The 26,324-nt window shown below is 46.1% G+C and overlaps 1 protein-coding gene across 3 annotated transcripts; it reads right to left on the bottom strand.

The window, feature by feature from the left end:
• Nucleotides 1-2,725: 2,725 nt before the first annotated feature.
• LHX2 (LIM homeobox 2) lies at nt 2,726-25,117 on the bottom strand. 3 transcript variants are annotated; one of them, XM_041484031.1, is made up of 6 exons: nt 25,102-25,117; nt 22,053-22,174; nt 19,110-19,312; nt 18,107-18,489; nt 9,454-9,659; nt 2,785-3,072 (listed from the first exon to the last, which is right to left on the bottom strand). In XM_041484031.1, the coding sequence occupies exons 2-6, from the start codon at nt 22,170-22,172 to the stop codon at nt 2,785-2,787; spliced, it is 1,200 nt and encodes a 399-aa protein (XP_041339965.1). In that variant the 5' UTR covers nt 22,173-22,174; nt 25,102-25,117. The 3 variants fall into 3 exon arrangements, with proteins under 3 accessions (XP_041339963.1, XP_041339965.1, XP_041339964.1); XM_041484029.1 differs by lacking the exon at nt 25,102-25,117 and having other exon boundaries at nt 2,726-3,072; nt 19,110-19,315; nt 22,053-22,280; XM_041484030.1 differs by lacking the exon at nt 25,102-25,117 and having other exon boundaries at nt 22,053-22,280.
• Nucleotides 25,118-26,324: the final 1,207 nt, after the last annotated feature.

The following is a 26,324-nucleotide window of genomic DNA, read 5'->3' as shown; positions in this document are numbered from 1 at the left end:
ACACACCTATCATGCAAAATGTAAAGAAGTATGTTCAACTAGTTCAAATTAGATATACAGTAAAAATACACTTCCAAAGAAATATCATTTCCATTTTTGTTCATGTTTTTAACAGAATTTCAGACTAATACATCAAATGTGGAACTGTACAAGAATGTGAAGAAACATTAGGATTGCAGTAGTAAAAAAATGTACAGCATTCAAAACCAACAAGCTCTAAACAACCAAACAATACCACAGGATTGAAACAGTCATGGGGACAACATAGGTCATTGGAGCCAGAGTGAATCCTAATGCACCTACATAAAGACCCTACATAGAATATTGTCTCTTATTTATATGCAAAATCCCTGATTTGATTAAACCAGACAATTTCTCTAATTGTCTCGTATAGGTTTCAGATAAGATTAACATGAGAGTATTCCCCTTCATGAAGGTCAGGTGTTTGAAAAGGCAATATTGAGAATTGATTTGAAAGGTACTTTCCATCCACATGGATTCAGGTAGTTAAGATACAAGATCACAAATAATAGCAGTACAATTTTAAAGAACCACTGGAATTGTTCTCTGCTACATTTGTAACACTTCAGATTTCAAGATTCAGTATTTTTAAACTGTTCACAGGTTAATACACAGGGTTTTAATTATGGGCTGTAACCATTTAACAGTGGACCAAAATTGCCTTTTAAATCAAGAAAGATCCAGCTTACCATGTAAAAAGAAAAAAAAAATCTCCAAGGTGATTGACAATGAACAAAATGTTACAAACAGCAGAATCTCATGTCAGAACAGCTTTGAAAGGCAGATATGTACCTGTTACAGTTCACCAACCAGCACAACATCCTTATCAGACATTTGGATTACGAGGAAAAATGTCCTGGATAAACCTGTAACATTTATAAATTCAACACAAATCATCTTTTTTAATGTCTCATCACTGTGTATAAACTCAACAGACCCTGCCACCCGTGGGTTTAGTGACCAGACCCAATCCCTCTCACAGATTTCAGCTAGTTCCCATCTTTGAGGACTGTCTTGCTTTGCCCATAGCTCACCTCTGGGGTTTTTTAAGCTGAAGTGTTAAAAAGGTTAATAAATGATCCAATGATGTCAGCTTTTCTATCCCATAGTCCTCATGCTCTGAAATCTCTCCCTGATCTTGATAGGAATTTGGCTTGCACAAGAACAGCAAATTTGCAGCTCAGAAAGGTGAATAAATGTAGCACTTTTAAAACCAAAACACTGCTCGGAAGAAGTCCAGCCTACAAAATCATCTTCAATGCCCTGAGAAGGGCAAAGAACACAAATCTTGGCACCTATCTTGCTGTTTATTTGGAATAATCTTTTAGTAATTCTGATCCAAGGGGAATGAGGGATTAGTTTTAGAGAGCTGGCCAGTACAACCCAACATCTGACTGAAAGAACTGATTGGAACAGGTCTGAAAAGGAACAACCATCTGCATCTTATGTACCACTCCAAACCTCTAAACCTACTGGGCAAACAGCATAGTGTAGACTCATTCTTATACATATTTAAACTTTGCTGAGGTATTTATTTTATTACGGAAAAGCAGTTTTAAAAACAATAGGAAAAAAACCTCAAAATATGAGTTATATTCTGCAGAGATTTTTGGGGAGAAGGAATTCAATTGTGTTGAAAGGTCCATAATCCTTAAAGAAATAACCACTTTTAGTGTCAATAATATATTCTTCCTTGGCTTTTTATTCCTTCAAAACATTACAAAAAATGTAAGGCTGTGACTTTATAAAACGTAATTTTGCCTCAACTTTGCCCACCGGTGTTGTAAAATAACCTGAAATACTTCTGCCTTTTTCCTAGGGCAAACCTCTGCCAGTGTCCACCTTGGTGATGGACCAGCTGTGGCCACACAGCTGTGGGACCCCGCTGGCCTCCTCCAGGACATGGGACAAGCCACACCTTGCACAAAAGCAAGACTCATGCATGCTGGCCAAAGTCAGGTTTCTTTCAGGTGGCAAAATGAACCGTAGTTCTTCTATTGAGTTTTAACATTATCTGGTAACTTCTACCTGCAACTAACATTATTTCTCTACAATGAAGACACCTAGACTGTTGTACAAGCTGGATTTCTCACCCATAAATACTTTGGGAACCAGAGGAACGTGTACATCACATTTAGGGTTTTTCCTAGGCAGACACTGTGTTTGAAGTGCATTTTTCTAACCCTTTTAGATCCAGTCAGCCTACCTCGGTTGTGACACTAATGTTAAACGTAACTGCAGCCATTACCAAGTCATTTCCATAAGTGGTTTTATTACTGGTTAGATTTTACAAATTCTGGTATTCGAACAGACTTCGACCTTAAAATTCTAAAACAACAAAGCAACCAATGAAAGGCTTAGGACTATTCAAAGTAACAAACTCTTTAACATTTTTGCCCTGGTCATAAATATACAGAGAGAAAAAGAGAGAAGTGGACATGGAATCCAAAGAATGTAGATAAAACAGTATATAAGGCACATGGCAGTCTTTGAAAATACAGAAGCTTTAGCCAACTTAAATTAATTGCTGTTTCCCTTGCTCAGTCCACAAAACTGTACAGTTACACAAATGTTGTGTTGCAATAGATCTTCCAAGTTATTCTTCAGTCCATACTCCATAATACCAGAACACTACATTTCCTTCTGTTTTTTAGGAGAGATCCTAATTGTGGTTAGTCAGTTGCTCAAAGCCTCTATTAAAATACACTTGGAATTTCAGCTAAGAATAATTTCTTTTTTAAAGAAATTATTAAGAAAGAGTCATCAGAAAAGATTTGTAAGAGTTGTCTGTGAAGGACTTCGAGATTCATGAACCTCAAGACTTCCGGGCACTGATGTCAGGACCGACGTCACAGTTGGCATAGTGGGATTAGTCAAGTCTGTTAAAGTAGTGGGAGTGCTGGATGGACTCATGGAGGCATTGGATATTTCTGAGGCAGGACCTGAAGGGGTCCCTGCTTGGAGTGTTGAGTCTGAAGTCTTATCCACCCCTGTGTTTTCTTGACGTAAGAGGTTCCGTCTGAATTTGGCTCGAGCATTTTGAAACCAAACCTGAAACAGTTTAATATAACAGGGCAGCATTTAAAGACCTGCAGTGTTTAAAAATGCAAAAGCATATTCACAAATTCATCAATGCTGGAATTGGGAAAGACGTTTTTATTGGTAACATATTAGAAAAGCAGTCCTAGCCATGAGAAATGGCCTCTGCCTGCAGAATATTCCTTCTTCCCTGTCCTTCGATCCCTGCAAACAGTCTGCCCGGGCCAGGAGTGGGCTGAGGACGGAGGCTGGCAGGCTGACTGCACAAGGCAGGTGAAAGGATGCTCAGAAATTTGGCAGCATGCGGAATCCTCGAGAGGCCTCGATCCCAGCAGCACTGGTCTGGGTGAGGCCAACACCACGCACCTGATGAACACAAAATCAGGAGTTTCCTCCCTTCTGTCTCACATCCATCTCCCAGCAAAGTGCTGCTGGCACAGCCCAGGGCACCCTGCCTTCCCACGGGCTCCTGCTGCCCCCGGAGCCCCCTCACACACCTGCAGTGCTCCCCTCCTTGGAAAGGACTTTCCTTCTTTCTTCCTCTTCTCTTATTCTTTCTCAAATGCTCCACCTTCCTTCACCTATGCCTGTTTCCTTTATCAAATGTTTTCAGCACTGCTATAATGTTGGGAAAAGGGACTGGAAAGGTATTAAAGATCTACATTACAACAAAAACTGTGATTTCAGTAGGAACAGCAGCCGCACAGAATTTTTTTCCCAAGGTTTCTACTTCTTGCATTCTTTGCTTATCGGGGTGAAGGACAGGGAAAGTGAGTGTGTGGGACTCCTGAGGACACAGCAGCCCGTGCAGAGATTCTGCTCCTGGCTCTGGAGCTGCCTGGCCCTGCGGCGGGACGGGCTCTGAGCCGAGAGCCGGGAGGAGGGAGGGACGGAGCGAGCCGCAGGAACTGCAGCCCCAGCTGATGGACCTGCCTCGCCTGCCACACCTCTCTCCACCTTTCTTCACGTCTAGGGATGCTCCAGCTCCAAATTCCCCTTATCGAGCACTCTTCCTTCCTTGGAAAGCTCTCTCCCCCAGCCAAAGGTCTTTAATGTGCACACCCTGTCTTCTCACACGCTCTCCAGGGACTGTAAAGCTCTCTCCCCCAGCCAAAGGTCTTTAATGTGCACACCCTGTCTCTCACACACTCTTCAGGGACTGCCACAAGGAAGTAATCCTCAGGCACAAATTCAAGGGCCACGCATAAACCACATCCCTACAGGTCCTTCTTTCTGAAAGCTCAGTATTTTAGACCAGTTTTTGTTGGCATTTGCTTTGTTAAAACACCTCATTTAAAGGCTATTTATCAGTTTCGATGTGCACACCCTGTCTTCTCACACGCTCTCCAGGGACTGTCACAAGGAAGTAATCCTCAGGCACAAATTCAAGGGCCACGCATAAACCACATCCCTACAGGTCCTTCTTTCTGAAAGCTCAGTATTTTAGACCAGTTTTTGTTGGCATTTGCTTTGTTAAAACACCTCATCAGTTTCATATACAAAAGTTCTCTTAAACCAGCACAGGTAAAAATATTCCCATGATTTTATCAGAGTCCAGTGTAGCAGGGACCCTGCTACAGACCAGCAATGTGGTCAAAAAGGGGCAAACCCCAAAGTGATGTTTTTGCCTGACACGTTCCCAAGCAGAGTCCTCTCGTGGGACTGCTCAGAGCCCCTCGTGTGCAGGGGCTGTGGGTGAAGCCAATCACTTTGTTCTGGTCACTTAAACCACAAAGGCTCAAGCACCAACTGCTCAGGCGCAGCAAAAACAGCAATTGGAACTTTCATAGGACTTTTTACCTTTCAGATAGAAATCATTTCTATTTGTTCCACAAACTAATTTAGTGGTTGGTTTCTTTAAAATACCTTCTGGCAACTGTATAAAGGATAACAGCTGTGAAATGGAGTTTGGAGCTGGCTGCTCTCGCTACGTGTGTTCATGTAGCCATGGCATAATTAAAACACAACAGACAAACCAGTTGGCCAGCTGTAGATACACCTACTTCTGCATAATTTCACATTTATGTTCATTAAAATACCCATCTTTTTATATTCATTAGTCCCAAATATGGGAAACATGACACTCTCCTAAATGTCCAGCTGCTCCTTAACCTTACCAGGGCAAGAGGCTCTATGGTACTCTTTGGAAGCATGTAGTATATAAAGTGAGAAAGATTCCTGGTGTTTATGGATTTCCCTTCATCTTCCATTAATATGAAAACCTGAGCTCAGCTGCCCTTACCAATGACCACCCACACTGCTTTCAGGAGCTGCACATATAACATGGTTCATTGTCCCTTTTTTAGTGGCAATTCACGTTAGACATTGAAAATATCATATATTTCTGCAAGTATTATCTGAAAATAGAGATTATATGACTGCTTTTTACTTCCTTCCACACTGGAATATTGTCAAGGTTAATCAGTTAATGGTTACAAGGCTCTTTAAAATTGTATGATAATAAATATTTGTATTATTACTGAAAATATAGCTAATTATTTGAATTCTGAAAACACCTTGTCTTATGATGGAAGGGATAACATTATTTCCTCCATAGTGACATTCTGGCATGTGCTTTAAATCTGACATCCTGAGCAAAGCCTGCGTGTTAGAGAGTGGTGAGAGAGGAGCAGGGCTGCTCCTGGGGCTGTTCCAGGGCTGTCCCCGGGGCTGTTCCAGGGCTGCTCCTGGGGCTGTTCCAGGGCTGTCCCCTGCCCGTGGGGCTGTCCCCTGCCCGTGGGGCTGTCCCCAGGGCTGTCCCCTGCCCGTGGCCCTGGCCATGACCCTGGCAGGGACAGCAGCAGGGCTGTCCCCGGGGCTGCCCCGCTCCCATGGGCAGCTCAGGCCGTGCACCTGAAGGGCATGGCAGAAATAACCACCCAGCCACACAGAACTGAAGAATCCTTCCAGAAGGACTTATCTCACATCAATTACACAATTCCTTCAGGACTGAGGAATAAACAAAATCATCGGGAAGTATTTAGTGGGTTTCTGTCCAACTGTATCAGCACAAGGCTGAGCTATTTCAAATCAAAGGGGAAAATACAGACCAAAACTCCCAGTGAAAAATGAAAAGCAGCTGCAAGACCCACCACTGCTGCTGCCACACTCCGGTGAGCGGGGCTGCATGCGTGGAGCTGGGCACTCAGCAGTTAGGCAGAATAATATTTACTGAGGTGAAAAGATTGCACTCCCTCTTCAGTGATCTGTGGAACAAATTCTTTGTCTCCACCAAGTCAAATAGGAATGAAATAACATCTCCATATGATAAGGGAGTGTTGAAAATAAACACACTAAGTGTTGTGAGGGATTTGGATACTGAAATTAATGGGATCATCACCTTAGATAACTTTATTTTCTGGTTTGTAACACCTCCATTGCTGCATCTGTTACATATTAGCTGTGTGAACAGCTTCTGCTGAAAACAATTTTTTAAACCAATTTTGCTCATTCACACAGCTACCTGGAGACATTTAGGTTCTCTGAATTTCACTAAGTAGTAAGTGGAGAAACAAAACACAGAGGATGTAACACGACAAAGCAGACTGTGTTCACTCATTGCACACACATTGTGATGACTCTGCTGTAATTAATAACTGTTCAGTCAAAGAGATGTCTAATGAATGGGGGTTCAGGAAGAACTTGCAGCCTACAGCAAACCTTCCCCAAAGGGCAGCACAGGTCCCCACATGGGATGGAAATATTTTAGGCTCATCTACTACTGGAAACTGGACCAGCAGAGTCCAAATGCATGCAGTGATTTCTGTAGGATTCTGGTAGTGACTTTACTGGGGACTGATTCAAGAAAAAATAAGTGGTGTACAAACACACACTGAAAAATGATGCTTTATGTTCCTGAAGTGCTTGGGCTGTGGATAATCTTATTCCAGACACCCAGGGAGAGAAGAGGTACATACCTATAGCTAACACACCACACCTCCTCAGGGCTATCTACTTTCACCTTCCTTTTCTAAACTCACAGAAAGAAAGATCAGTTCCCCAGAGAGCAGCATTTATGCCAGTTAGGTTAGTTAGCTCACAATTAGCTGGGGCCGTTAATTACTAATAGCACACAATAAAGAGCTTGTGTTCCCCAGCTGTAGTACAAGAGATATATGAATTAAATTGTAAATGTAAGCTTAAATTGGAAGGAAATAAAATAAAAATAGGTGTTAAAAACATAAATAAGTTTGCTATGGTTTGAATGTGGCTGCTTTGAGAGAACAGTGTGCATTACAGAGGTGTTGAAGGAAATGCACCCTGAGAAGCAGAGTGTTGCATTTCCAGCCATCCCACCCCTGGACATCTGCAGCTGGTCACAAATTGTTATAAAGCAAAGACATCAGTTAGGGCTTCCAACTCCAGTATCACAGAACGTCAAAAACTCCTCAAATTCTCTGCTCCTCTACAAAGTCCCCTCATTACATGACATGTGACACTGTCAGTAACCAACACCATGATGAGTTTTCCCAGCAAAGAGCAACCCTAAAACTCATACATGTGAACTCAATTGTCACTCACAGGTAGAGATAAACCAACTGGGCAGAAAGGTTCTGAAACATACAAAATACAAGTTTGTGTTCTCATGGCCCAAATTAATTTTCAAACAAAACTTCCATGACTAGAGAGTGCTCATAAGAGGCAGGAAAATTCAAGTGATACCAGACAAAGTGTCACTCCATTTTCTAGAATTGCCTCCAACAGCATCATTCTCAGGGAACAATCCTCACCACCAACTATTGTCTTCCACCATGCTGCTAAAGGAGTCTGGGCATAAAGGAGTATTTAACTCTGAAAGTAAAAGAAGTGAAACACCAAAGACCAAAATGATAACAAAACTTGGTGGAATTGTAAAGTTCTGCAACAAACAAAAGAAGAACCACAAAGCACCTTAAAACTGCAAATTGTGACATGTGTAAGCCAAAATGAAGGCACTGTGAAGCAAGGAAGAAACTGAAAGAGGAACAGAAGAGAATGGGGTGAAGTCCAATTTTGGAGACAAAGAAATATGTTCTGAATAGGAAGAAACAGAGACAATAACTTGGAAAAAAGATGGAAGGAAAGACCCATTCAGTGAAAAGAGAAGAGAGAGATGGAAACCAAAGTTGGTGTGGAGTGACCAGAGAGAAAGATAATTGAAAGACACTTCCTAGACACTGATGTGCCATTTCTCAGGTAATTCAGGTGTGAATTGTATTACCAAAGTGTCTAAATTCTGAGGGTGAATAGAGGAGAAGGGTCAGTCTAAGGATAGACCAGTGCAGTAAATTACTTCAGCCATGTGTGTGGTTTAAGGGCAGCTGCTGTGAGACACCACATCAGGTGCTGGGATGTTCACTCTGCCAGAGGAATCTGTTCCTGCACAGCAAATCAGGCTCAGAAAAACAAACCCAATCCAGCTGGGAGGACGTAGCCACGAGAAGTCACTACGTGCGGTTTGGCATTTTACTGGGAAGCCTACAAAGCCCTTGTTCCTTCTTCTGGTAGGTGTCAGCTCTGAAAGCTCCAGGGTCCCTCCAGTGAATGCAGTTTTCCTCAGCAGTTGTCTCCTGCCCTCCACTTGCCTGTGACTTGTGAGCTGTCCACGATGCTTCCCAGGATGGGGCTCACAGCCCTACCTGTCTCTAGGAAGGTCACAAATCCTTTTTCTACAATTAAGACCCATTTAAAACTTTCTGCAATAAATCCTGGAATGTCATAGCTCCTATATGCCCAAGTTTATCTCTAGGTACAGGCATTTGGGTAAGTGCTCATTAAAACTGACTTCTTGAGTCAGAACTATAAATTAAAGTGCAGCTGAATCAACTAATACCATTCCCTTTCCTTCCCACAATAGCTCAAATGGAGTGTGTTCCCATGAACAAGAAAAAGTACTTTTAAAATGCAGTTTCATTTCATTCTAAGTTACTAAACTATGAGTAAAAGTTTTTGAAAAATTTAATTTACGTCCACTTCAGTTATGAACGAAAAGCCGTCCTCCTTGTCCTGATGAAATGAATTAAAACTGTTGATTAATTTTTTACAAAGGTAAGCATTGACAGGTTTTCTGAATTTCTAAACTAAAAGCTCTCTATGTACAGTGAGCACACTAACTAAAAGAAGTCACTTTTCTTGTAAAGCAGCCTGGAAGATAAAACATGCACCAGAATTAAAGAACTCCAGGAAAACAAGCAGGGCCCCAAACCTTCACAATTCTCATTAAATTTAGAACTCAAGTGATCTGCTTGAAAGAAACTGAAAAGAAATTAACTCTTCTCATACTTTCTGGGAATTAACTTAGTCTCAGAGAAGGTACGAATGATCAAGAATATCTTGAAAACCAGCCAAAGCCGTGGCTTTTTAAATATAAAATTGATATTTTGATTACTTTCCAAGGCAAAGGACGGCTCTTACCTGAAGAACTCTTTTGGTGAGGCCAGTTTTCTGAGCTAGCTGTTTCAAGTCCTTGGCATCAGGATTGTGGTTAATAGCAAAGTATGACTTCATTGTCCGCAGCTGGTGGTGCTTGAAGGACGTCCTCATGCGCTTTGTTTTCTGATTGCTGGGGTACTGCTGGTCTCTGTCCAGGTGGTCACCGTCGTTCTCATTGCAACTTAAAGCTTAAGGCAACAAGAGGAAAAGACCTGTAAATGTCCTGCTCCACAACCCATATTGTTCGCAATTTCCCTGAGTGCAGCAATTGAAATGACACACCACGGCACGCACTGGCACAAGCCCTACGGTCCTTTGCTCCATTTCATGGATTTGTAGGGCAGTTCAGTTTGGAAAAGCCCTCTGAGGCCATTGTGTCCTCGGGTTAACACAGCGCTGCCAAGGCCACCACTAACCCGTGTCCCCAAGTGCCACATCCACACGGCTTTGATGTCCCTCCAAGGATAGGGGCTTCACCTCTGCTTTTGGGGAAGTTTCCTAATATCCAACCTGACCCTCCCCTGGCACAGCTTGAGGCCATTTCCCCTTGTCCTGTCCCTGTTCCCTGGAGCACAGCCCGACCCCCCTGGCTGTCCCCTCCTGTCAGGAGTTGTGCAGAGCCACAAGGTCCCCCTGAGCCTCCTTTTCTCCAGGCTGAGCCCCTTCCCAGCTCCCTCAGCCTCTCCTGGAGCTCCATTCCCTTCCCAGCTCCCTGGACATGCTCCAGCCCCTCAGTTCTCTCCTGCCATGAGTGGCCCAGAGCTGCCCCCAGCACTGGAGGTGCCCCAGCAGTGCCAGCACTGGGGCCAGCACAGCCCGGGGGCCGTTGGCCTCTTGCCCACCTGGGCACAGCTGGATCACATTTTGCACCTTCCAGCCCTTCCCTTACAATAACCAGCCTGCAAGGACCCTGGCCTTCCCCTCTGTGGCTTTAAAATGTCAGCTCTGTTTCCTTTCCCCTCTGCCCCACCTCCACAGAACTTTTCCTCCACTTTCTGTGGGAGAACAGTAGCTGTCCTCAGCTCTGGAAAGGGTTTTACTGTACTTGGTGTCACCATAAATTGCACTGTAACACACAAAGAGAGCTGCACAATACACTCCAGTTAAATCTCACTGGAACAGACTAGTTAAAATCATAATTATTTCCTCCATCAAACTAAACCCTGTAGAGTACAAGGGAGACCATTAAATGAAACACTATAAAAGAAATAAAGTTTGTGGCTACCAGACAGCAAATTATGACTATAATCTGACTAGCTAAAGAAATAAAGCCGTTAATGCAACATATTCACTGGCATGCCAAATGAAAAATCTTTTTAATTATTTATATGTTTATGTTTCAATTTTTTTTAAAAAGTGTTTGCAAATACTGGTTTGAATTATCACTTCTGCCATATCCTTTTGAAAACGAGGAATGACACTGTTTGATACACTTACAGAAATCAAGCTCAAGAAGATCTGTGAGAAAAGACACTGTAAAAATTATCAAGTAGTATTAAATATTGAATGCCAAGCAAAATCATCTTGTAGACCAAAAGTAGTTTTTCATTTATTTGTGCATACAGTAAACCATAGAAACCCTCTTAAATAACATTAAGAACTGACCTTAAATCCAATAAAAAATTAGGAATATAACTGAAAATTAGTATTGACAAACTGTTGTTAATTAGCTTTTCCTGTCCAAATATCTACAAGACCCTCTTAATTTCCTACAAGTGTTATGCTAAAAGTAATGAAAAATGCGAAAAATTACCAAAAAATCCTTTTGTACAGGAATTGTTGGTAAGTTTCTTAAATGCATGAACAGGCTTGTTTTCAATTGTCCACCATTGCTGTTTAATTACAACTGAGTACATCTCATGCACCTATCTGTACATGTTACTTGAATTCATTGTCCATCAGTGGGTCTCAGCCCTAGTGAAAACACACACATTCTGAGAGCCATGTATTAAAAACAGATTTAAAAAATGCACGGATAATAAAATGCACAGATTCCTAAGTAAAGATGCACGCAGGTTCCCTAAGCAGGTTTGCAGTAGCTACAGCAACTGCTCTACACACCTCAGCCTTTCAAAACCTGCTAAAAAGCTGTGGCACAATACAGAGCAAGGCCTGCAAAAATTCAGCTCTAAGTCCAAAAGCACGTTTGTTTAACAGATATGCTCAAAGTGTCCAAAGCCTCAAAGTTTTCTGTGTGTTTCTGTACTCCTATAATTTAAAAAGCAGCTAAAAAAATGGTACTGTATATAGAAATGTGAGTGTCTGTGTGCGTGTGTGCGTGCATGTGCATACATTTGTATAAATCCTTTCCAGACCTCTGGATCTTGTGCCAAATTTTGGCCATAAGAAGCATTTCTGCTTGTTTTCCTGCAGCATGGAAAACTGCAAGCACCTGAATTTAAAAGGTGTAAGATACTTAGAGGGAGAGAGTAACAATGGAGTAGTAATGGAGCTGTTTGGGATGTAGCCAAATCTTTTTGGGTTTAAGATCTGGGACCTAGTTGCCCATCTGGAGTCATGGCATGTGCTCCAGTCTCCTTCATAGCCACAATTCCTGATATAAAGAACACGGGGATAAATAATATAATAATGCTCACAGAAAATTCTGTTATGGAAATGTAAAACCAAATCATGCTTGTTTTTAAAATGTACCCAAAGAATTTTAGATATTAGTAATGGAAAAGACCTTTGTGCATCATCTTAGAGGCTTTTGAACCCTCCAAGAAACAGCAAGACAGACATAGGAGGAAATGCATCAAAATATCTGTCTGCAGGACTGAGGTCTGGTTCCTGTTAATATGCAACAAAACAAAGCCTAGGGCTGCAAGGAGCTGGATTTTAATGTGTCCCATAGAGAATGAGATACATTCAGAATCCAAGGATATAAAACTGATTCTAAACCCTCCCAGAATGGAATGAGGGTGTCAGCTTTTCATCAAGCCCTGATGGGAAAAGGAACAACTTACTCTGGGAATTTCTCATCGTTTTACCTCATTATCTACTAAGTAAAAATAATATTAAAATGCCAGTAAACATGTACCATTTGAGAGTGGCAAAATGTCCTTGCCTACGATGGAAGTTGCAGAACAGATTTTGAAAGTGCGTGAGGGCGTGTGCCGTTCTCTGCCTTGTGCAAGTGGTTTGGCTACTCCCAGGCATCACCCAATATGACATAAATAGTCCTAGCTGGTGCCAATTCCCCTCTTGTATTTGGTTGTGGTGCCTGGCACCATCCTCAACAGGCTATTTTACTCAGTCTAATATTATCTGCATCTCTCACAGAATGTGCAGTGTCCATGGGTGTTACAGGCACAGATACACACAACGGGCCAAGGGTGTAAGTGGAGATTTTAAGAGCTGAGGAGTTTCTGCAAAAGGCACCAGGGTGTAAAACTAACACTGTACATGCTCCTCACGCAACCCTCTGTTTTCCAGGCACTGTCTTCCCTGTTCTTTTGTGGTGTCCTGTGTGTCTCCCAAAGGAATTGCTGAACTATCCATATGTAACATTTCCATTCCATTGCAGTATCTCAGGCTCCTGCTGGGATTTCAGAAATACAATTGGTAGAATTCCAGTCGAATAGAGGAGCCTTAAATTAACGAATGTTTCACTTCTATTTTTTGATAAAACAAATTCTGAAGCAGTGCCAAGTCTCTTTTTTGACCCTAGAACATTTCTAAGGTCCTGTGCCTTTCCCCAGGCCCCACACCCAAGCCACTGCCCTCCCCCCTGGGCTGGTGCAGCAGTGGCTGCACAACACCCTCAGCCCCATACGGGCCACCTGGTCACAGGATGGTGATGTCCACAGGCAGCATCCCTACACCCCTACAGATTAAGAGGAAACGTTTTGATATTGGTAGCCAAAATACCCTTTGCAGATTAATGTATAACACCTCCCTAAACCCAACAACAGGAGCATAAAGCAGGCTGTGCTGGTGCTTTTGTAACACAGTCTGTTAGAGGAGGAGAACTTGGGAACATTGCTTCACCCTCAGATCACCAGAGCCCCCCATGGCTTGGGACTCGGGGCAAAGTGTGTGCTTAGCAGTTAGTAGGTTGCTAAGGATTTGGCACATGAAGATGAGAAAGAGAAATTTCCTTTGGGGGAAATTTTGTTCTTAGTAGCTTGTGCTTGACATGTTAGATTATGCCAAAAGAAAGAAAACTAATCCTGATTCTGAAAGAGTGATGAAACAGGAGACACGTTGTGTGTGCATTATCTCTCAGTAGTGGCTCAGGAACATACACCCCTTTCCTTCTGTAATCGGAGTCAAGGGGGTGTTTTAACCTCCTGCTGCCTGGAGAGGGAACTTGTGATTAACTAGACCAGGCAGGGGTGCAGCCGCATTTGTTGTTTGGTCAGAGCGTGTAGAGGACTTTGTGGTACCCTTATCCTCAAAGGGGACAGAAGTGAGACAGAGCCCTCAGAGTGGTACTTGGGACAGGAACAGACATAGTCTTTCTCTTTGGGGGCAGGAGAAGACACAGAGAAGGCAGATTCCTGAAATTCTCACCACAGGCATTACAAGAGGTGAAGCTGTGGCACTGGGAGCAGGCAAGGTACCCCTGGCTGCTGCTGAGGTGCCTGGCAGCACTGAAAGGAGCGTGTCTCTGCCAAGCCATGGAGCAACAGACCCAACAGCGCTGCCTCAACCTTGACATTTCAAGAAGTGTTTCTGAGGAGATAAAGCCAATGAGTCTTAAGGAGCCCAGGCCGAGCATCACAAGGCCAGGACGGAGGAGAGCAGGATTAGAAGCACTCTTCCTCCGGCCTTCCCCGGGCGTCTCGGACAAAGGGGCTGCGCGTCCCGGTGCCCCCCGGGGCTGCCTGAGGCCCGGGCCCCGCGGCCGCGGTGCCCCCGGGGGGAGCGGGCCGGGCCGGGGCTGCGGGGCGGGAGAACAAAGGGGCCGGGAGGGGCGGCCGGGCCCGGGCCCCGCGGGAGGAACCGCCGCCAGGGTTTTTCCCCTCAATTAAGCCAGTTGAATGGCGCTGAATGGCCGGTGCGAGTGCGCGGTCAGTCCCTGAGCGCCGCGATTAACCCGGGCAGCCCCGGCCGAGCCGGGCTCCTCGCTGCAGCCCCGCCGGGGGAAGGGGCTGCAGCGGGGCTGCAGCGGCTCCGCTGCCCGGCCCTGCCCGGGGACCCCGGCCCCGCAGCCGCCGGGGGAGCGCGGGGCGCTGCCGGGGCCCGCTCGCCCTGCGGGGCGGGAGCGATGCCGGCGCCCTGCCCCGGCCCCGACCCCAGCCCCAGCCCCCTGGGGAGGGGCCAGATGCGCCCGGGGACCCGAAAGGTGATCACAGCCAGGGAGGAGGGAGAGAAGGGGGAGAAGCAAGAAGAGGGGTGGAAAGGGGTAAACCCCATTTTTTCCTAGGAAATCTCTGCAAGACATCCGATTTTAAGCCGCGATTCCCTTATGCTCGCTCTGTCACTGTAGTCACAAGGAAGCTTCTTGTGAGCTTTTAGTCCCAAGGGAAACAAGGAGGAAAGAGGGATTCGCTCTTCAAAACTTTCCAGGTTTTTCGCATTTTTGTCAGGAAAAAAAAAAAAAAAAAAAAAACAACCCAAACCGCTTTTGACACAGCCACTTGAGAGGGTCAGCTCCAGGCGTCCCCGGCGCTGCCCCGAGCCCTGCCGGGAGCTGGGTCGGCGCCTCCGCAGCCTCCCCTCCCCCGGCAAAAAGCCGCCCTCAGCCCCAATCCCCCTCCCCGAGGACGCCTATCCCGCCTGGATATTCCCTCACCCTCCCAACGAAGCACGAGGCATCTTCCTGCTAGCAAAGGAAGGAAGTGTTTCTTAATATCTTGGCTGTTTGTACAGATTATGGGTATTTTATCAGCCCGTCGTGCCCCAAGTTTGCGCAATACATCTGTCATTTTCCAGGATATTTTAGTGTCTTAAAGCCAGACTAGATACAGATGAATAAAACATAGCAGACTGTGGGAGGTTTGGGGTCTAATTCACAAAGGGAGTATTCAGAATTCTTTACAGGTGCTTCTGTGTTCAGCAAGCTTTCAGCCATTGATTTACTGACCTAAAAAACCCATCAAACTCCATTCCAACAAGTGAAGGAGGAAATTATGATCAGAGAAACACACTTAAAAAAAAAAGGAGAGAGAAAAGAAAGAAAAATAAGTCTTTTTGAAGTTTTCAGCATCCTTCTAAGCTATTTTCCACTTGTCAGGCTCTATCCACATCTAAACCCATCACCCCCCTGAAAACCGAGTCTCCTTTAAGTAGGAAAAAAAAAAAAAAAAGTCAGTCTAATTCGTGTTGCAGATGAGTATTTGCTGCAATTTACAAAATTATTTCAGTCTCGACTCTGCCAAGTTTATGGGTCCCCCTTTTCCCACCACCTCTGGGTGTAGATTTATTTACACAAAGTATTCTACACAAATCACCAGGAACAGATCCCCTCAGAGGACAACATTGTGCATTTGTAGTGCATTTCCGAGAAGGAAATGACAAGTTCCACTAAAAATAAAAAGAGAAACTATCACATTTTTAGATGGTTTATCTTTTAAAGGCACAAAATCCAAGGCTTTGCAGTAATTTACTCGTTTGTGGAATTTTACATCAACGAGCAACCCAGTCTGATTTCCAAGATCAATGGCACTTATTACCGCATAAATTAGTCGATTATAGGTCTAGTAAATAGTTAAGTAGATAAATAGCTTAAGCGAAGAAGCCAAAGGTTACTCAAAGAGGATCTCTAAAGTTTCAGTTGCACGCTCTAAACAACGATTAAAAGTCGGACGGCAATTATTTTGTAAACGAATTTTTCAAAATGCAGTTAAAGGCGGTTTATTTAGGAAGTCAGGGAGCAGTGAGACTTTCTCAGGCTGTGCTCCCATCCAGGACAGATGCCGCTGATTCGGTTTACAGGTCCTTTGAATCTGAACATCTGCCCTGCACAGGGAGACAGCGGAAGGACAATTAAAAGCTAATCCCTCCGAAAAGGAGACGTTTTTTAACGGGAAAAATGCATATTTGATGCATGTTTTAAAGCTGAACTGTTACTCGCGAGAACACTACATCCACCTTTCATCAACCTTCACCACTGGGACTACTACTGCTTTTTGCACTACTTCCAAATTATTCAGCAATTAGTACAACCAATAATAGCTGGCAAATTTGTTCCCGAGGTGCGTTTGCCGGTTAGAGATGCGCCTTTTCTCCCTGCCGTTTTCAGTGCAAACCACCCCATTTCGTCGCTATTGTTACTCCCTTCAGGCGCAAAGCACCCGTAGCCCCCCGTTCCCGAGCTGCCTCCCCCGGCCCGAAGCCCGAGCTCCTCGGCACCCCTGCACTTCTCGGTGTCCCCCCCGCGCCTTCCTCCCGCCGTTCCTCCTCCTCCTCCCAGGCAGGCGGAGCGGCAGCCGCCCGGCGCAGCCCGCAGCTGTCGGGGCGCGCAGAGATGCGGCTCGAAACAAACCGCAGCAAACTTGGCCTTCACCGAACGCCCTCTCCGGGAAAGAATAACGTGTTAAAGGCAAATCTGTGCCCTAGGGGACAGGTCCGAAGCAGGTAGGCTAAAAGAGAAAACAGGCTGGGACGAGCGCAGAAGCACAGAGGGCACCGAGGCACAGAACGACGCCGGGAAAAGAATTCGGTGCCCAGGGTCTGGCGGGACGGCCCGGGCGCCCGGCTCGGGAAACGCCGGACTGGGGGAAGCCCACCGCCGCCTCCAAGCCCTCGAATAAAACCAACATCTAAGAATTTTGTTTTGTCCAAGCTTTTTTTTTTTTCCCGTTGCATACAAGCAGCAGCACAGGAAGCCCCCAGGGTGGCAGGCGTTCTGGTGGCAGCTACACGGAGAAGTGGAGCCAGGGGCAGAGGGGAGCGGGGATGGGGGGGAGGGGGGCAGGAGGTTGCTCGAACTCGTTTGCCTGTAAAATTACAGTGCTGTGGCGGTGGGGAGGTTAAACGAGGAAACACGCCTGAAAGTTTGCTGCTGGATCCAGAGAGCCCCGGCTCGCTCCCGTTCCTCCTGCTGCTGGGCTCGGTTCAGGGGCAGGGGCTGTGCCGCGGGGCAGCGATGGGCTGCAGGGAGGATGCTGCGAGTTTCCCGACTCTTCCCCGAGTCACCTCTCATGAACAGAACTCCAGCGGAACTTGCCCCCGTGTGAGCAGGCTCTGTGCTGCCCGCAGACACCTGCTGCCCGCGGCCCCTGCCCGGGCACAGCCAGCCCTGCACCCCCGTGCGCCCCCCAACCCAGCCCTTGGGAAACGGCCACTTCCCCTCTCTCTTTCCTTCCAAAGCTTTGGGGTGCAAGAGCTCAGGACAGGGCTGAACAATTCACCCCTCAGCAGCTTTAGAGTGTAGCCACTAAGGAAAATTCACGGGCCTCTGAAGTGCTAACTTAAAATCTCTGGTTTCCAGATTTTATTTCAGGCTGCACTCCCCCTTCTTCCCCCCCTTAACCAGATGACCTTGCTTCAAAACATTTTATTTCCAGCTGAAGTGAAAAATGCTAACATATTAGCTTCTGTAATTGCAGTTTGACAGCACTTGATCTCAATAATTATGCTGCAGCTAAACTATTATTAACAGTTTAAGCTAAAATAAACGGAAATCCCCCTTTGGAAGTGAACAGAAACAGACCATTTGAACTGTTCTGGGGGAAGGGTCTCTTACCTGCATTGTAGGCTGCCAGATCTGCTCCAGGCCCCGGGCTTTTTCTTTTCCTGGGTCTCCCCTTCTGGACAGTCCCCACGCCATTGTAATAAGGCAGTCCCAAAGTGTTGGCAGAGCCCGCTCCCAAAGCCGGGCCCTTCCCAGCGGCTACATCCGAGTGATTGAAATGCACCTGGTACTCCCCCTGGATGAGAGTCTCGAAATGGAGGCGGCAGTACACCAGATTGTCCTTCATGCCAAAGTGATCGCCAGTGGTCAGCATCTTGTTGCAAGTGGTGCAAGTGAAGCAGTTTAAGTGATATACCAAATCCCTGGCCCTCATGACCATCTCGGAGGCAGAAATCCCCAGGTGACATCTCGCACATCTCTGCACCGAAAACCTCCTGCAAAACAGAAAGGCCAGAGGAGACGGTGAGAGGCGCACTCCCCCCCACCCCGTCCTTCATCGGTTCTGCCCGGAGGGCGGCAAAGGGCTGCGAGCCCCGGGACGGCCACCTCGGCTGGGGCAGCGGCACAAAGCCGGGACCTTTGCGGAGCTCAGCCGGGCGCGCATCCCGGGACGGAAGCGCCGGGAGTCTCCGTCCCCTTTCCCATCTCGCATCTCAGCTCCCACCCCACCAGGAAAAGGCACCGACCCCCGGCCCGCGAATGGGCCCTCGCCCCCGGGCCGCAGGAGGCACCGCCGGCGGGAGAGGAGCGGCCCCGCTGCGGGCCCCGGCCCCGCGCCCGGCACAGGAGGCCGAGCAGGGCACGCCTGGTGAAGGCCCCAGTAGCCAAAGCAGGCGGAGGTGAAGCTGTGCCCGGGCCGTTCCCCCCTCTCGGCAATACGGGACTCATCCTCACCACGAGTCTCCGTCCTCAGGGCGAGGTTTTAGGAGCTCACAGCCTGCCCCACGCGTGCCCGCGGATCCCCTCCGCAGTCTCGCCAGGACGGGGTCTGCTCAGCGGGGGGAGCGGCGGGCAGTGTCCCCGTCCCCGGCTGGCGGCCGAGGGCAGGCTGTACCTGTAATAGTCCTCCTTGCAGTAGATGCTGCCGTCCTTGCTGAAGCAGGTGAGCTCGGACTCCAGGTTGAGTTTACATTCACAGCACTTCAGGCAGCGCATGTGCCACTGTTTGTCCACAGCCAGGAGGTAATAACGGTCCGAGATTTTACCCCCGCAGCCGGCGCACAGGGCAGCCCTGTCACTGCTGATGGAAGGCATGGTCTGCTGGGGGAAAACAATTACAGACCGTTAGCGAGAGGGAGAAACTCTTGAGCACGGCTGAGCTCTCCCCTCCCCCTGCCCGGCCGGGGCCGAGCTGCTGCTCCCCTGGCAAAGCAGCGGGGGCTGCGAGCCGGCCACCCCGACCGGCCCCCGCGCCCGCTCCCCAGGGTCCCGCCGCATCCCACCTTCCCGGGAGGAGGCGGGGAAGCGGGCGAGACAAACAGAAAACCACCCTGGCTTTTAGGGGAGGCGTGCAGACCAGACCCAGAACTTTTTTTTTTCTGGTGGATTTTCCAGTCTCGAACCAAGAAAAGACGCTGTTCAATAAACAGGCGCAATAATAATAGAGTAGGGCAAATCACAGATAGTTCATTTTAAAATTCAGAATTACGGATATACTGAGAGTGTCTGCATAGTTAATGCTGTGTGAGTGCGTGTATGTGGAGCGTGTCTGTGTGTATATTTTCCTAGCTATAAAATTCCGAATGAATTACGATCAAACCCCCAGTAGTCACAGTGCTGCAGACACAGCTCTCTGCAAGCTGGTTCCAAACAACACGGATGGCGATCTGCTGTGACCCAAAGCGCTAAAGGGATCAGTAAATAAAGCTGCGGAGGAGATGAGCGTTACGAAATGCGAGGTGCAGAATGTTTAATCGGGAAAACGAAATAGTGGGAAACGTGCAGGAATGAGAGCGGGTTAAAACCAACAGAGCACATTAGATTATGCTAGGATAAACTTGGAAGCAATAAAACTAAATATAAGCCCTATATAATTTAATAGTTTAGTGTCAAATCGCAATCCAGTCGAAACCCTCAAAAACCCCCAAATTCACACATATCCTGTCAACTGCTACAGAACAAGAAAGAGGGAGAAATATCGGAACCATTTAAGCATGCTTATTTATTTCAGCAGGCTTCACTTAAAACAGCATTCGGGAGAGGAAGCTCGGGTGGAGCAGCGTCTGGGGCAGACCTTGCAGTGTGCTGCTTTCCACTTCGGTCCCAACTTACTCTTACCCGCTTTGCACAAAAGCCCACGGCAGATCTGTTCTTGTGCACAAGAACCCGAAACATTTCCTTACAGCTGTGCCCAACACGCAGTTTGTTTTGGTTCGGGGCGGGGGAGAAGTTGTTTGTTTGCTTTTACCTCCTCTAGAGCCTTAAATCCTCGCGCAAAGCAAAAGCAAAGACAGCTAATCGGAGGAAATCGAAAGAAACCGAGGCTGATTTTCCAGCACATGCCAAACCCATTGCTTTCATCCTGTGCTTGCGGGGATCACAAAATCCCATGTCTGTGAGCGCTCCCGTTTGCACCGCATCATTCCCACTAGGAGAACTCCACACAAATAAAACCCTGGCACTCCACTGGTGTTAGTCACAGGAACCCACCGGCAGCTTGTTTCTTTAAGGCATTAACTGAACTCCGAGTAGGGATCGTTTTATAACCAATGTAGTTTCTTGTAAATCCACTTTAAATGAAATAACGATTTTTTCTACTTTGCTCTTCCAGTAACAAAAATATTCTGCGGTCTAGAAATGGTATTCAAGGATCCAGTATTCCAACCCACTATTTGTTACATACACACGTGTATCCATATAGATTATATACAGTTACATAGAGCTATCACGCCACAATATTTATTCCAACAAAGATCATTGGATGTTGTTTAACTGTACGGAGAAATACTAACTTTTTAAAAGAAAACCAAAATCGTTTAGATTAGAAATCGCATCCCACCCTTCTAGTACAAAGGCCGTTTTCCAAACGGTGTTTCAAGATTAAATAGTCTCGTTGTCACCTTTAAGCAAATTTCATATAACATTACAAGAAAGAACACATACTGATGAAGTTTGAAAACCTGAGAACGGATCTTCCTTGCATATGCCTGTATCAGTTTACAAGACATAATTTAACCAATGTACGAGATAATTTCACTTCAAAATCGTAATTTGTTTTAAAAAAATAGTATACATAAATTGTTAAATCACTTAAGACACTTCGAAAATTTCTTCCACTTTGCCAGCTTAACGCTAGTTAGACGGATGCATCTTTTTATTATCTAAATGTATTAATATACAAGGTCTACGTATCAGCAGACAAGATGAAATGTGGTAAAGTTATAAAAATTCCCATCCATCCGTCTCCCTGAGACATATCTTCTAGTTCTGTTTGCCATGCTTACAAACCCACATATTAAAATTATTTTTAAAACCCCATAACTTAAAGACACTCGTGTTTGGTTTTTTTCTTCTTAAATAAATGCTATAAAGACTATCTCCATGAAGGCATCCTACCTGAAAAATAACACAGAATTGGATTCTTTGGTGTTTGTATTTCCATTCTGCAGACAAAAAAATTTGCTGTGCCAAAATGTTACTGGTATAAAACCACACTTTGCCTCTTCCTAAAAACTTTGGAAGGCCGGACAGGCTGGGGGAAGGGAAGGAGTTCTTGGACGCTACCAAAAGGCTGGTCTATCTGTTTTCTCACAAGAGCAGTACCGTTCATTTCACCCAAGCGTTACTATTACTATGCATATTATTAATAATTAACAGTTTCATGCCTTTCCCCACGGCTTCATTTAATCTTTTGGGGTGCCTTTATGCTTAATTTTCTTCTGATTTAGTATTTTGCATAGGCTTCCCCCCAGTTTGGTATTTTAGGGGAAAAGCTCTATCTGTGAGGGTTTTGGTATGTTTAGGGGGTGCATGACTCTCCCATTCCTTCGGCTCCTACCGTTTCCGTCTCTCCCCTGTCTATAGCCGAGCTGATGGCCGGTGCTTCGCTTTTGGTTCTCCGATCCATCTCGTCGATGACCCCGTGCATCTCCGAGCCGGAAAGACTGTGGAAAAGCATCGCTGAGGAAGCAGAGGAGGAGGGCCCGAGTTGCTGTTGCTGCTGACAGTTGTCGGGGTCCCTGCAGGAGCCCAGAACTTGCATTAACCGGAGCCCTCCCCCATGCATCTAGCACGGCCGCCCCGTCTCTCCTTGGGCACCGGGCTTTTCCCCGGCAGAGCTCTCCGGAGCGCGGCGCAGGCACTGATCCGAGGTTTCAAGGGATGGGGTGCAGAAAAGGCGGGCGGAGGGGATGAGGGAGAGGGGATAACTGGTGGTGTGAGCTTCGGGGCTTGGATCTAGTCTGTTGCGCGGCCCCGGCACATCTCTCTAGGAGGCTTCTTCAGTGCAGGGCTCATTGCCCCAGGTGCAGTCCCAGGCTTTATGCTCTGGCCCAGCTAGCAGAAGGCTGGGCAGGCTTACGGTTGGGAGGGATTAATAAATAGTCGAAATATATAAAAAAAAAAAATTAAACCATCTTCGGTGAGAAATAAATAAGAATTAGAAAAAAAATTACGACAAGCCCCTTACATCGTACTGTGCGAAATTTAGAGGAGGAAAGCAAGGGAGAGGGAGGCTACAGCAGGCGGAGAGCAGGCTGGTGCTGCAGGGAGGCTGGGGCGGATGCCCACCATACGCACTCACAGTCCAGAGGGCTGGCAGCGGCGGCAGCTCAGGGGCAAAGTTTGCTCCTTCCCCCGCTCCTCCCCCAGCCCGCTGGAGCTCATTGGGAAAAGAAAAAGCCAAGGGGAAGGAGGAAGAGTTGGACGGGCACCAGATGGGACGGGCACTCGCGGCCCCCCTCTGTCCTTAAAGCGGCGCGGCCCGCGGGGCCCGGGGCGGGAGCGCAGCCGGAGCCGGAGCCGCCGCGGAGCTGCGAGCGGCGCGTCTGCAGCGCGGGGACCGCGCGGGGCTCCGCGCCTTTTCTACAGCCCCTCTGACATCATGTCCTGCCCCGCCGCCATTGGCTGCGCCGCGCCCGGGCCGCCGGCATGTGCTCGGGGCCGGGCGGTGTCCCCGCGCTGTCCCCGCGCTGGCCCCGCGCTGGCCCCGGGCGCTGGCCCCGCGCTGGCCCGGCCGCCCGGGCACCGCGAGCGCTGCCGCGTCCCGCTCGCTCCGCGGCCTCGGGAGCGGCCCGGCCCCGCGCGGAGCTTGGCGTTTGTCGCCCGGTGACCGTCGGCGACGTGTCGGGCCATGGCGCGCCGAAGAGGCTGTGGGCACGACTCCTCCAGTGCGCGAGAAGGAGGCGTTCTAGAGTATATTTCGCTATTCCCCAAACATTTACGACCAGCTGAATGCACCCAATAACTCTCGTTATGAAAAATATTCTCTGTTAGAATACAATAACTTGAGTCGCTCCAGTTTGTGGAGCCTTCCACAAACCAAGGCCTCTTGCATCTCTCATTTCCAAGTAGACTGTAAGAAAACCAGGCCAGGAAGGTCCCTGAACTTGAGGAAAAGCTTCTGAAACTCTCCAGGAAAAACAAAGAGTGCACAGGGAGGCTGTTCATGATGTCTAAATATTTATCCAGGAGGTGGGTAGTAAGGAAGGACTAATTAGTATTAAAGATGTCAAATATCGCACTTCTAATTATGTTAGCAAAGGTAGCACAACGGAAGGTAAATCTGAATGCACATCTGAGATCATGAGACTCGCTGCCTCATCCGTGACTATGAATTATTACATCACTCTGCTCATTCCCATCAGATGTTTTTTTCTGACAGTGATTTGCCTCTTACAGGTGTAGTGCAGTTAAGATTATCCTTGTTAAAACTGGAATTCTTCTGTTTATAGCCCAACTTTGCTGGGTTTATACATTCCATTCTTACAATAATTGATGCTTTTTATCATCTTTCTGTTGGGATTGCTCTGAGTAGTTAAAGTCATTTGCATGTCACAGAGGAGAACAAAGTGTCTCTTGTAGAAATGCATATGAAATAGCCACAAGACCCCTCAAGAAACCATACAGAATGCAAGCTAATTTGGCATCTGTGGGAGCTATCCAAAGTCTGTCCTAAAATCAGACCTTGGAAACAATGGAAGTTCATGTTTGAATTCAGATTAGAATCCTGCAGCACCATTAGTGGCTCTGTAGAGTATTTATCTTTATAAAATCTTCGCTCCCTTCCTCCGTACAGTTGTGAGACGTTTTCAAGCCCCGTCTGTGCTGGGAGCTTTGCCTCCAGGAGCAGCTGTGGATCATTGCTCACCGGACACCACGGACCCCGTGGTGGGACAGCACTGGCTCACCTTTGCTCAAGCAATGCTGCAGATACCCTTCTCACAGCTGTGCTATCCTCTGCTTGTAATAGCAGATTAATTTCCTATCACTGAATTGATTACGTACTTTTTGCAGTCAAGAAAGGTCATGGATTTGTACACTCTATCAGACATTGCTAATTATCAAAAAGATTTTAGGTATTTAACAGAATTAAAGTACAGCATTTCATGTTACAGAATTGCCTCAGTGGATGGAACCAATAATACCAAGAGCACGCTGAAAAAGTATGGCACGGCCTCCAGTTCACAGGGTATCTCTGATTATCTTCTAATGGATATACAAACACAAGAAGACATCCAACCCTTGCTACCAAAACACAAGGAGAGTAACAGAATGTAAACATAAAGCTGCTAATGTACACACTGACACATGAATGGCATTTACATTGTTCAGAATAAAATCAAGGATACTTTCAAATAATGAGCCACAGAAAAATTGCTGGAGCAAAATCGTCTTCAGAATGAAACACAGGCTCATTTGAAATGAGAGTTTTTTCATTTAAAAAATGGTGCAGCTAATAATAAAGTCTTTTAACCTGTATTTTGTTATAGGTGACAGGTGAACAAATCACAGGTCTTGAGTTTCTCTACCCTGCCTCTCTTGGTAACGTCATCTCCAGTACCATCTGCTACCTACCAGACAAACAGACCAACCACATAATGAGGTACCAGCTTCCACCCAGCTACCGTGACTAAATCAGAACAAAAGATTCAACGCCTCCTTCAACAAAGGAACACAAGTCTAAGCTGTCTTTGCTAATTGCTGGGTTTCAGGTTGTCTGTTACAGATTTTAAGTGAGCTACAAACTTCCATCAAATACTTATAGCTGTTGGATAAAGATGCTAAGAATAAAAGATAAATGGAAGCAAAAGGTAAGAGAGAAGAGAAGAAAGCTTAGAAAATAAGCAACTACTTATGGTAATTTAAAGACTGTGGAATAATATAAACATGAAAGACCAGGGGGCAGAGTGATTGATATCTCATATGTTTTCGATGCCCCTACGGTTATTAGACTGCAATATACGGGAACATACAATAAACTATGAATTAAAATGTAATTGTAGCTTCAGGCATCTTCTTCATTGTCTGCTGTGGTGTTATGTCTTCATGCACCGTGATTGACAAGGTGTAATTAATCATCTTACTCAGTTGTAAATATGGGCACCCTTCACAGTAGGCATCAGGAAGTGTGTACCAGCAAAGGAAGCAATAGTTGACGCTGAGATACCATTAAATCAAAATCAGAACGCGTATATGTTCAGAAATGTGTGTTTGGTGTGATGCTGTTATCGTTTATTTCTAAAATACTGTACCAACAGATTTACTTGATTTGCAAGTTAACTACAACATTAACCGGTTTTATATATTTTGTCTCTTCTTCATTTTTATAGGCAATGATGTTGTTCTCCTAAAAAGTGAGCCAGTTTGCTTCCTGTCAGCAAGTGGAGCTCAGCTGAGCTCTTCCTCTCCCCAAGTTGCTGCAGACAGACCAGCAGCTCCATGGTCTCACTTGAAATGGTTCAGGCAAATTATTACTCCATTCATGGATCACCTTCTGCACTTCTTATATACTACGTTAGACACTTTGGGTCATTTTAAAGTGAAAGAGAATAATGAAATTATCCTAACAAGCAACACTGTTCCATTTAAAAATAGGACATTTCTTGCCACCAGTGCGGTCCCCAAATTGTAAATGAATGTCTTTTAAAAGATTTTTTTCAGTATTCCAGGGTAGGAAACATGTTATATCTCTTTCCTTTTGTAAATGATTGCTATCCTTATCTAGTTAGTACAGAAATGCTGTCCGGGTCATGGGAAATTAAGTGGTTTGTCTCAGGAAAATTTGGTGGTATGCATGTTTTTGATGCACGTAGAGCTGTTGAATGAATAA

Source organism: Pyrgilauda ruficollis, unplaced genomic scaffold (genome assembly GCF_017590135.1).
Source record: "Pyrgilauda ruficollis isolate IOZ18807 unplaced genomic scaffold, ASM1759013v1 scaffold62, whole genome shotgun sequence".
Taxonomy (NCBI): Eukaryota; Metazoa; Chordata; class Aves; order Passeriformes; family Passeridae; genus Pyrgilauda; species Pyrgilauda ruficollis.
Note: the sequence above shows the minus strand (reverse complement) of the source record. Positions and strands in the feature narration are given on the sequence as shown.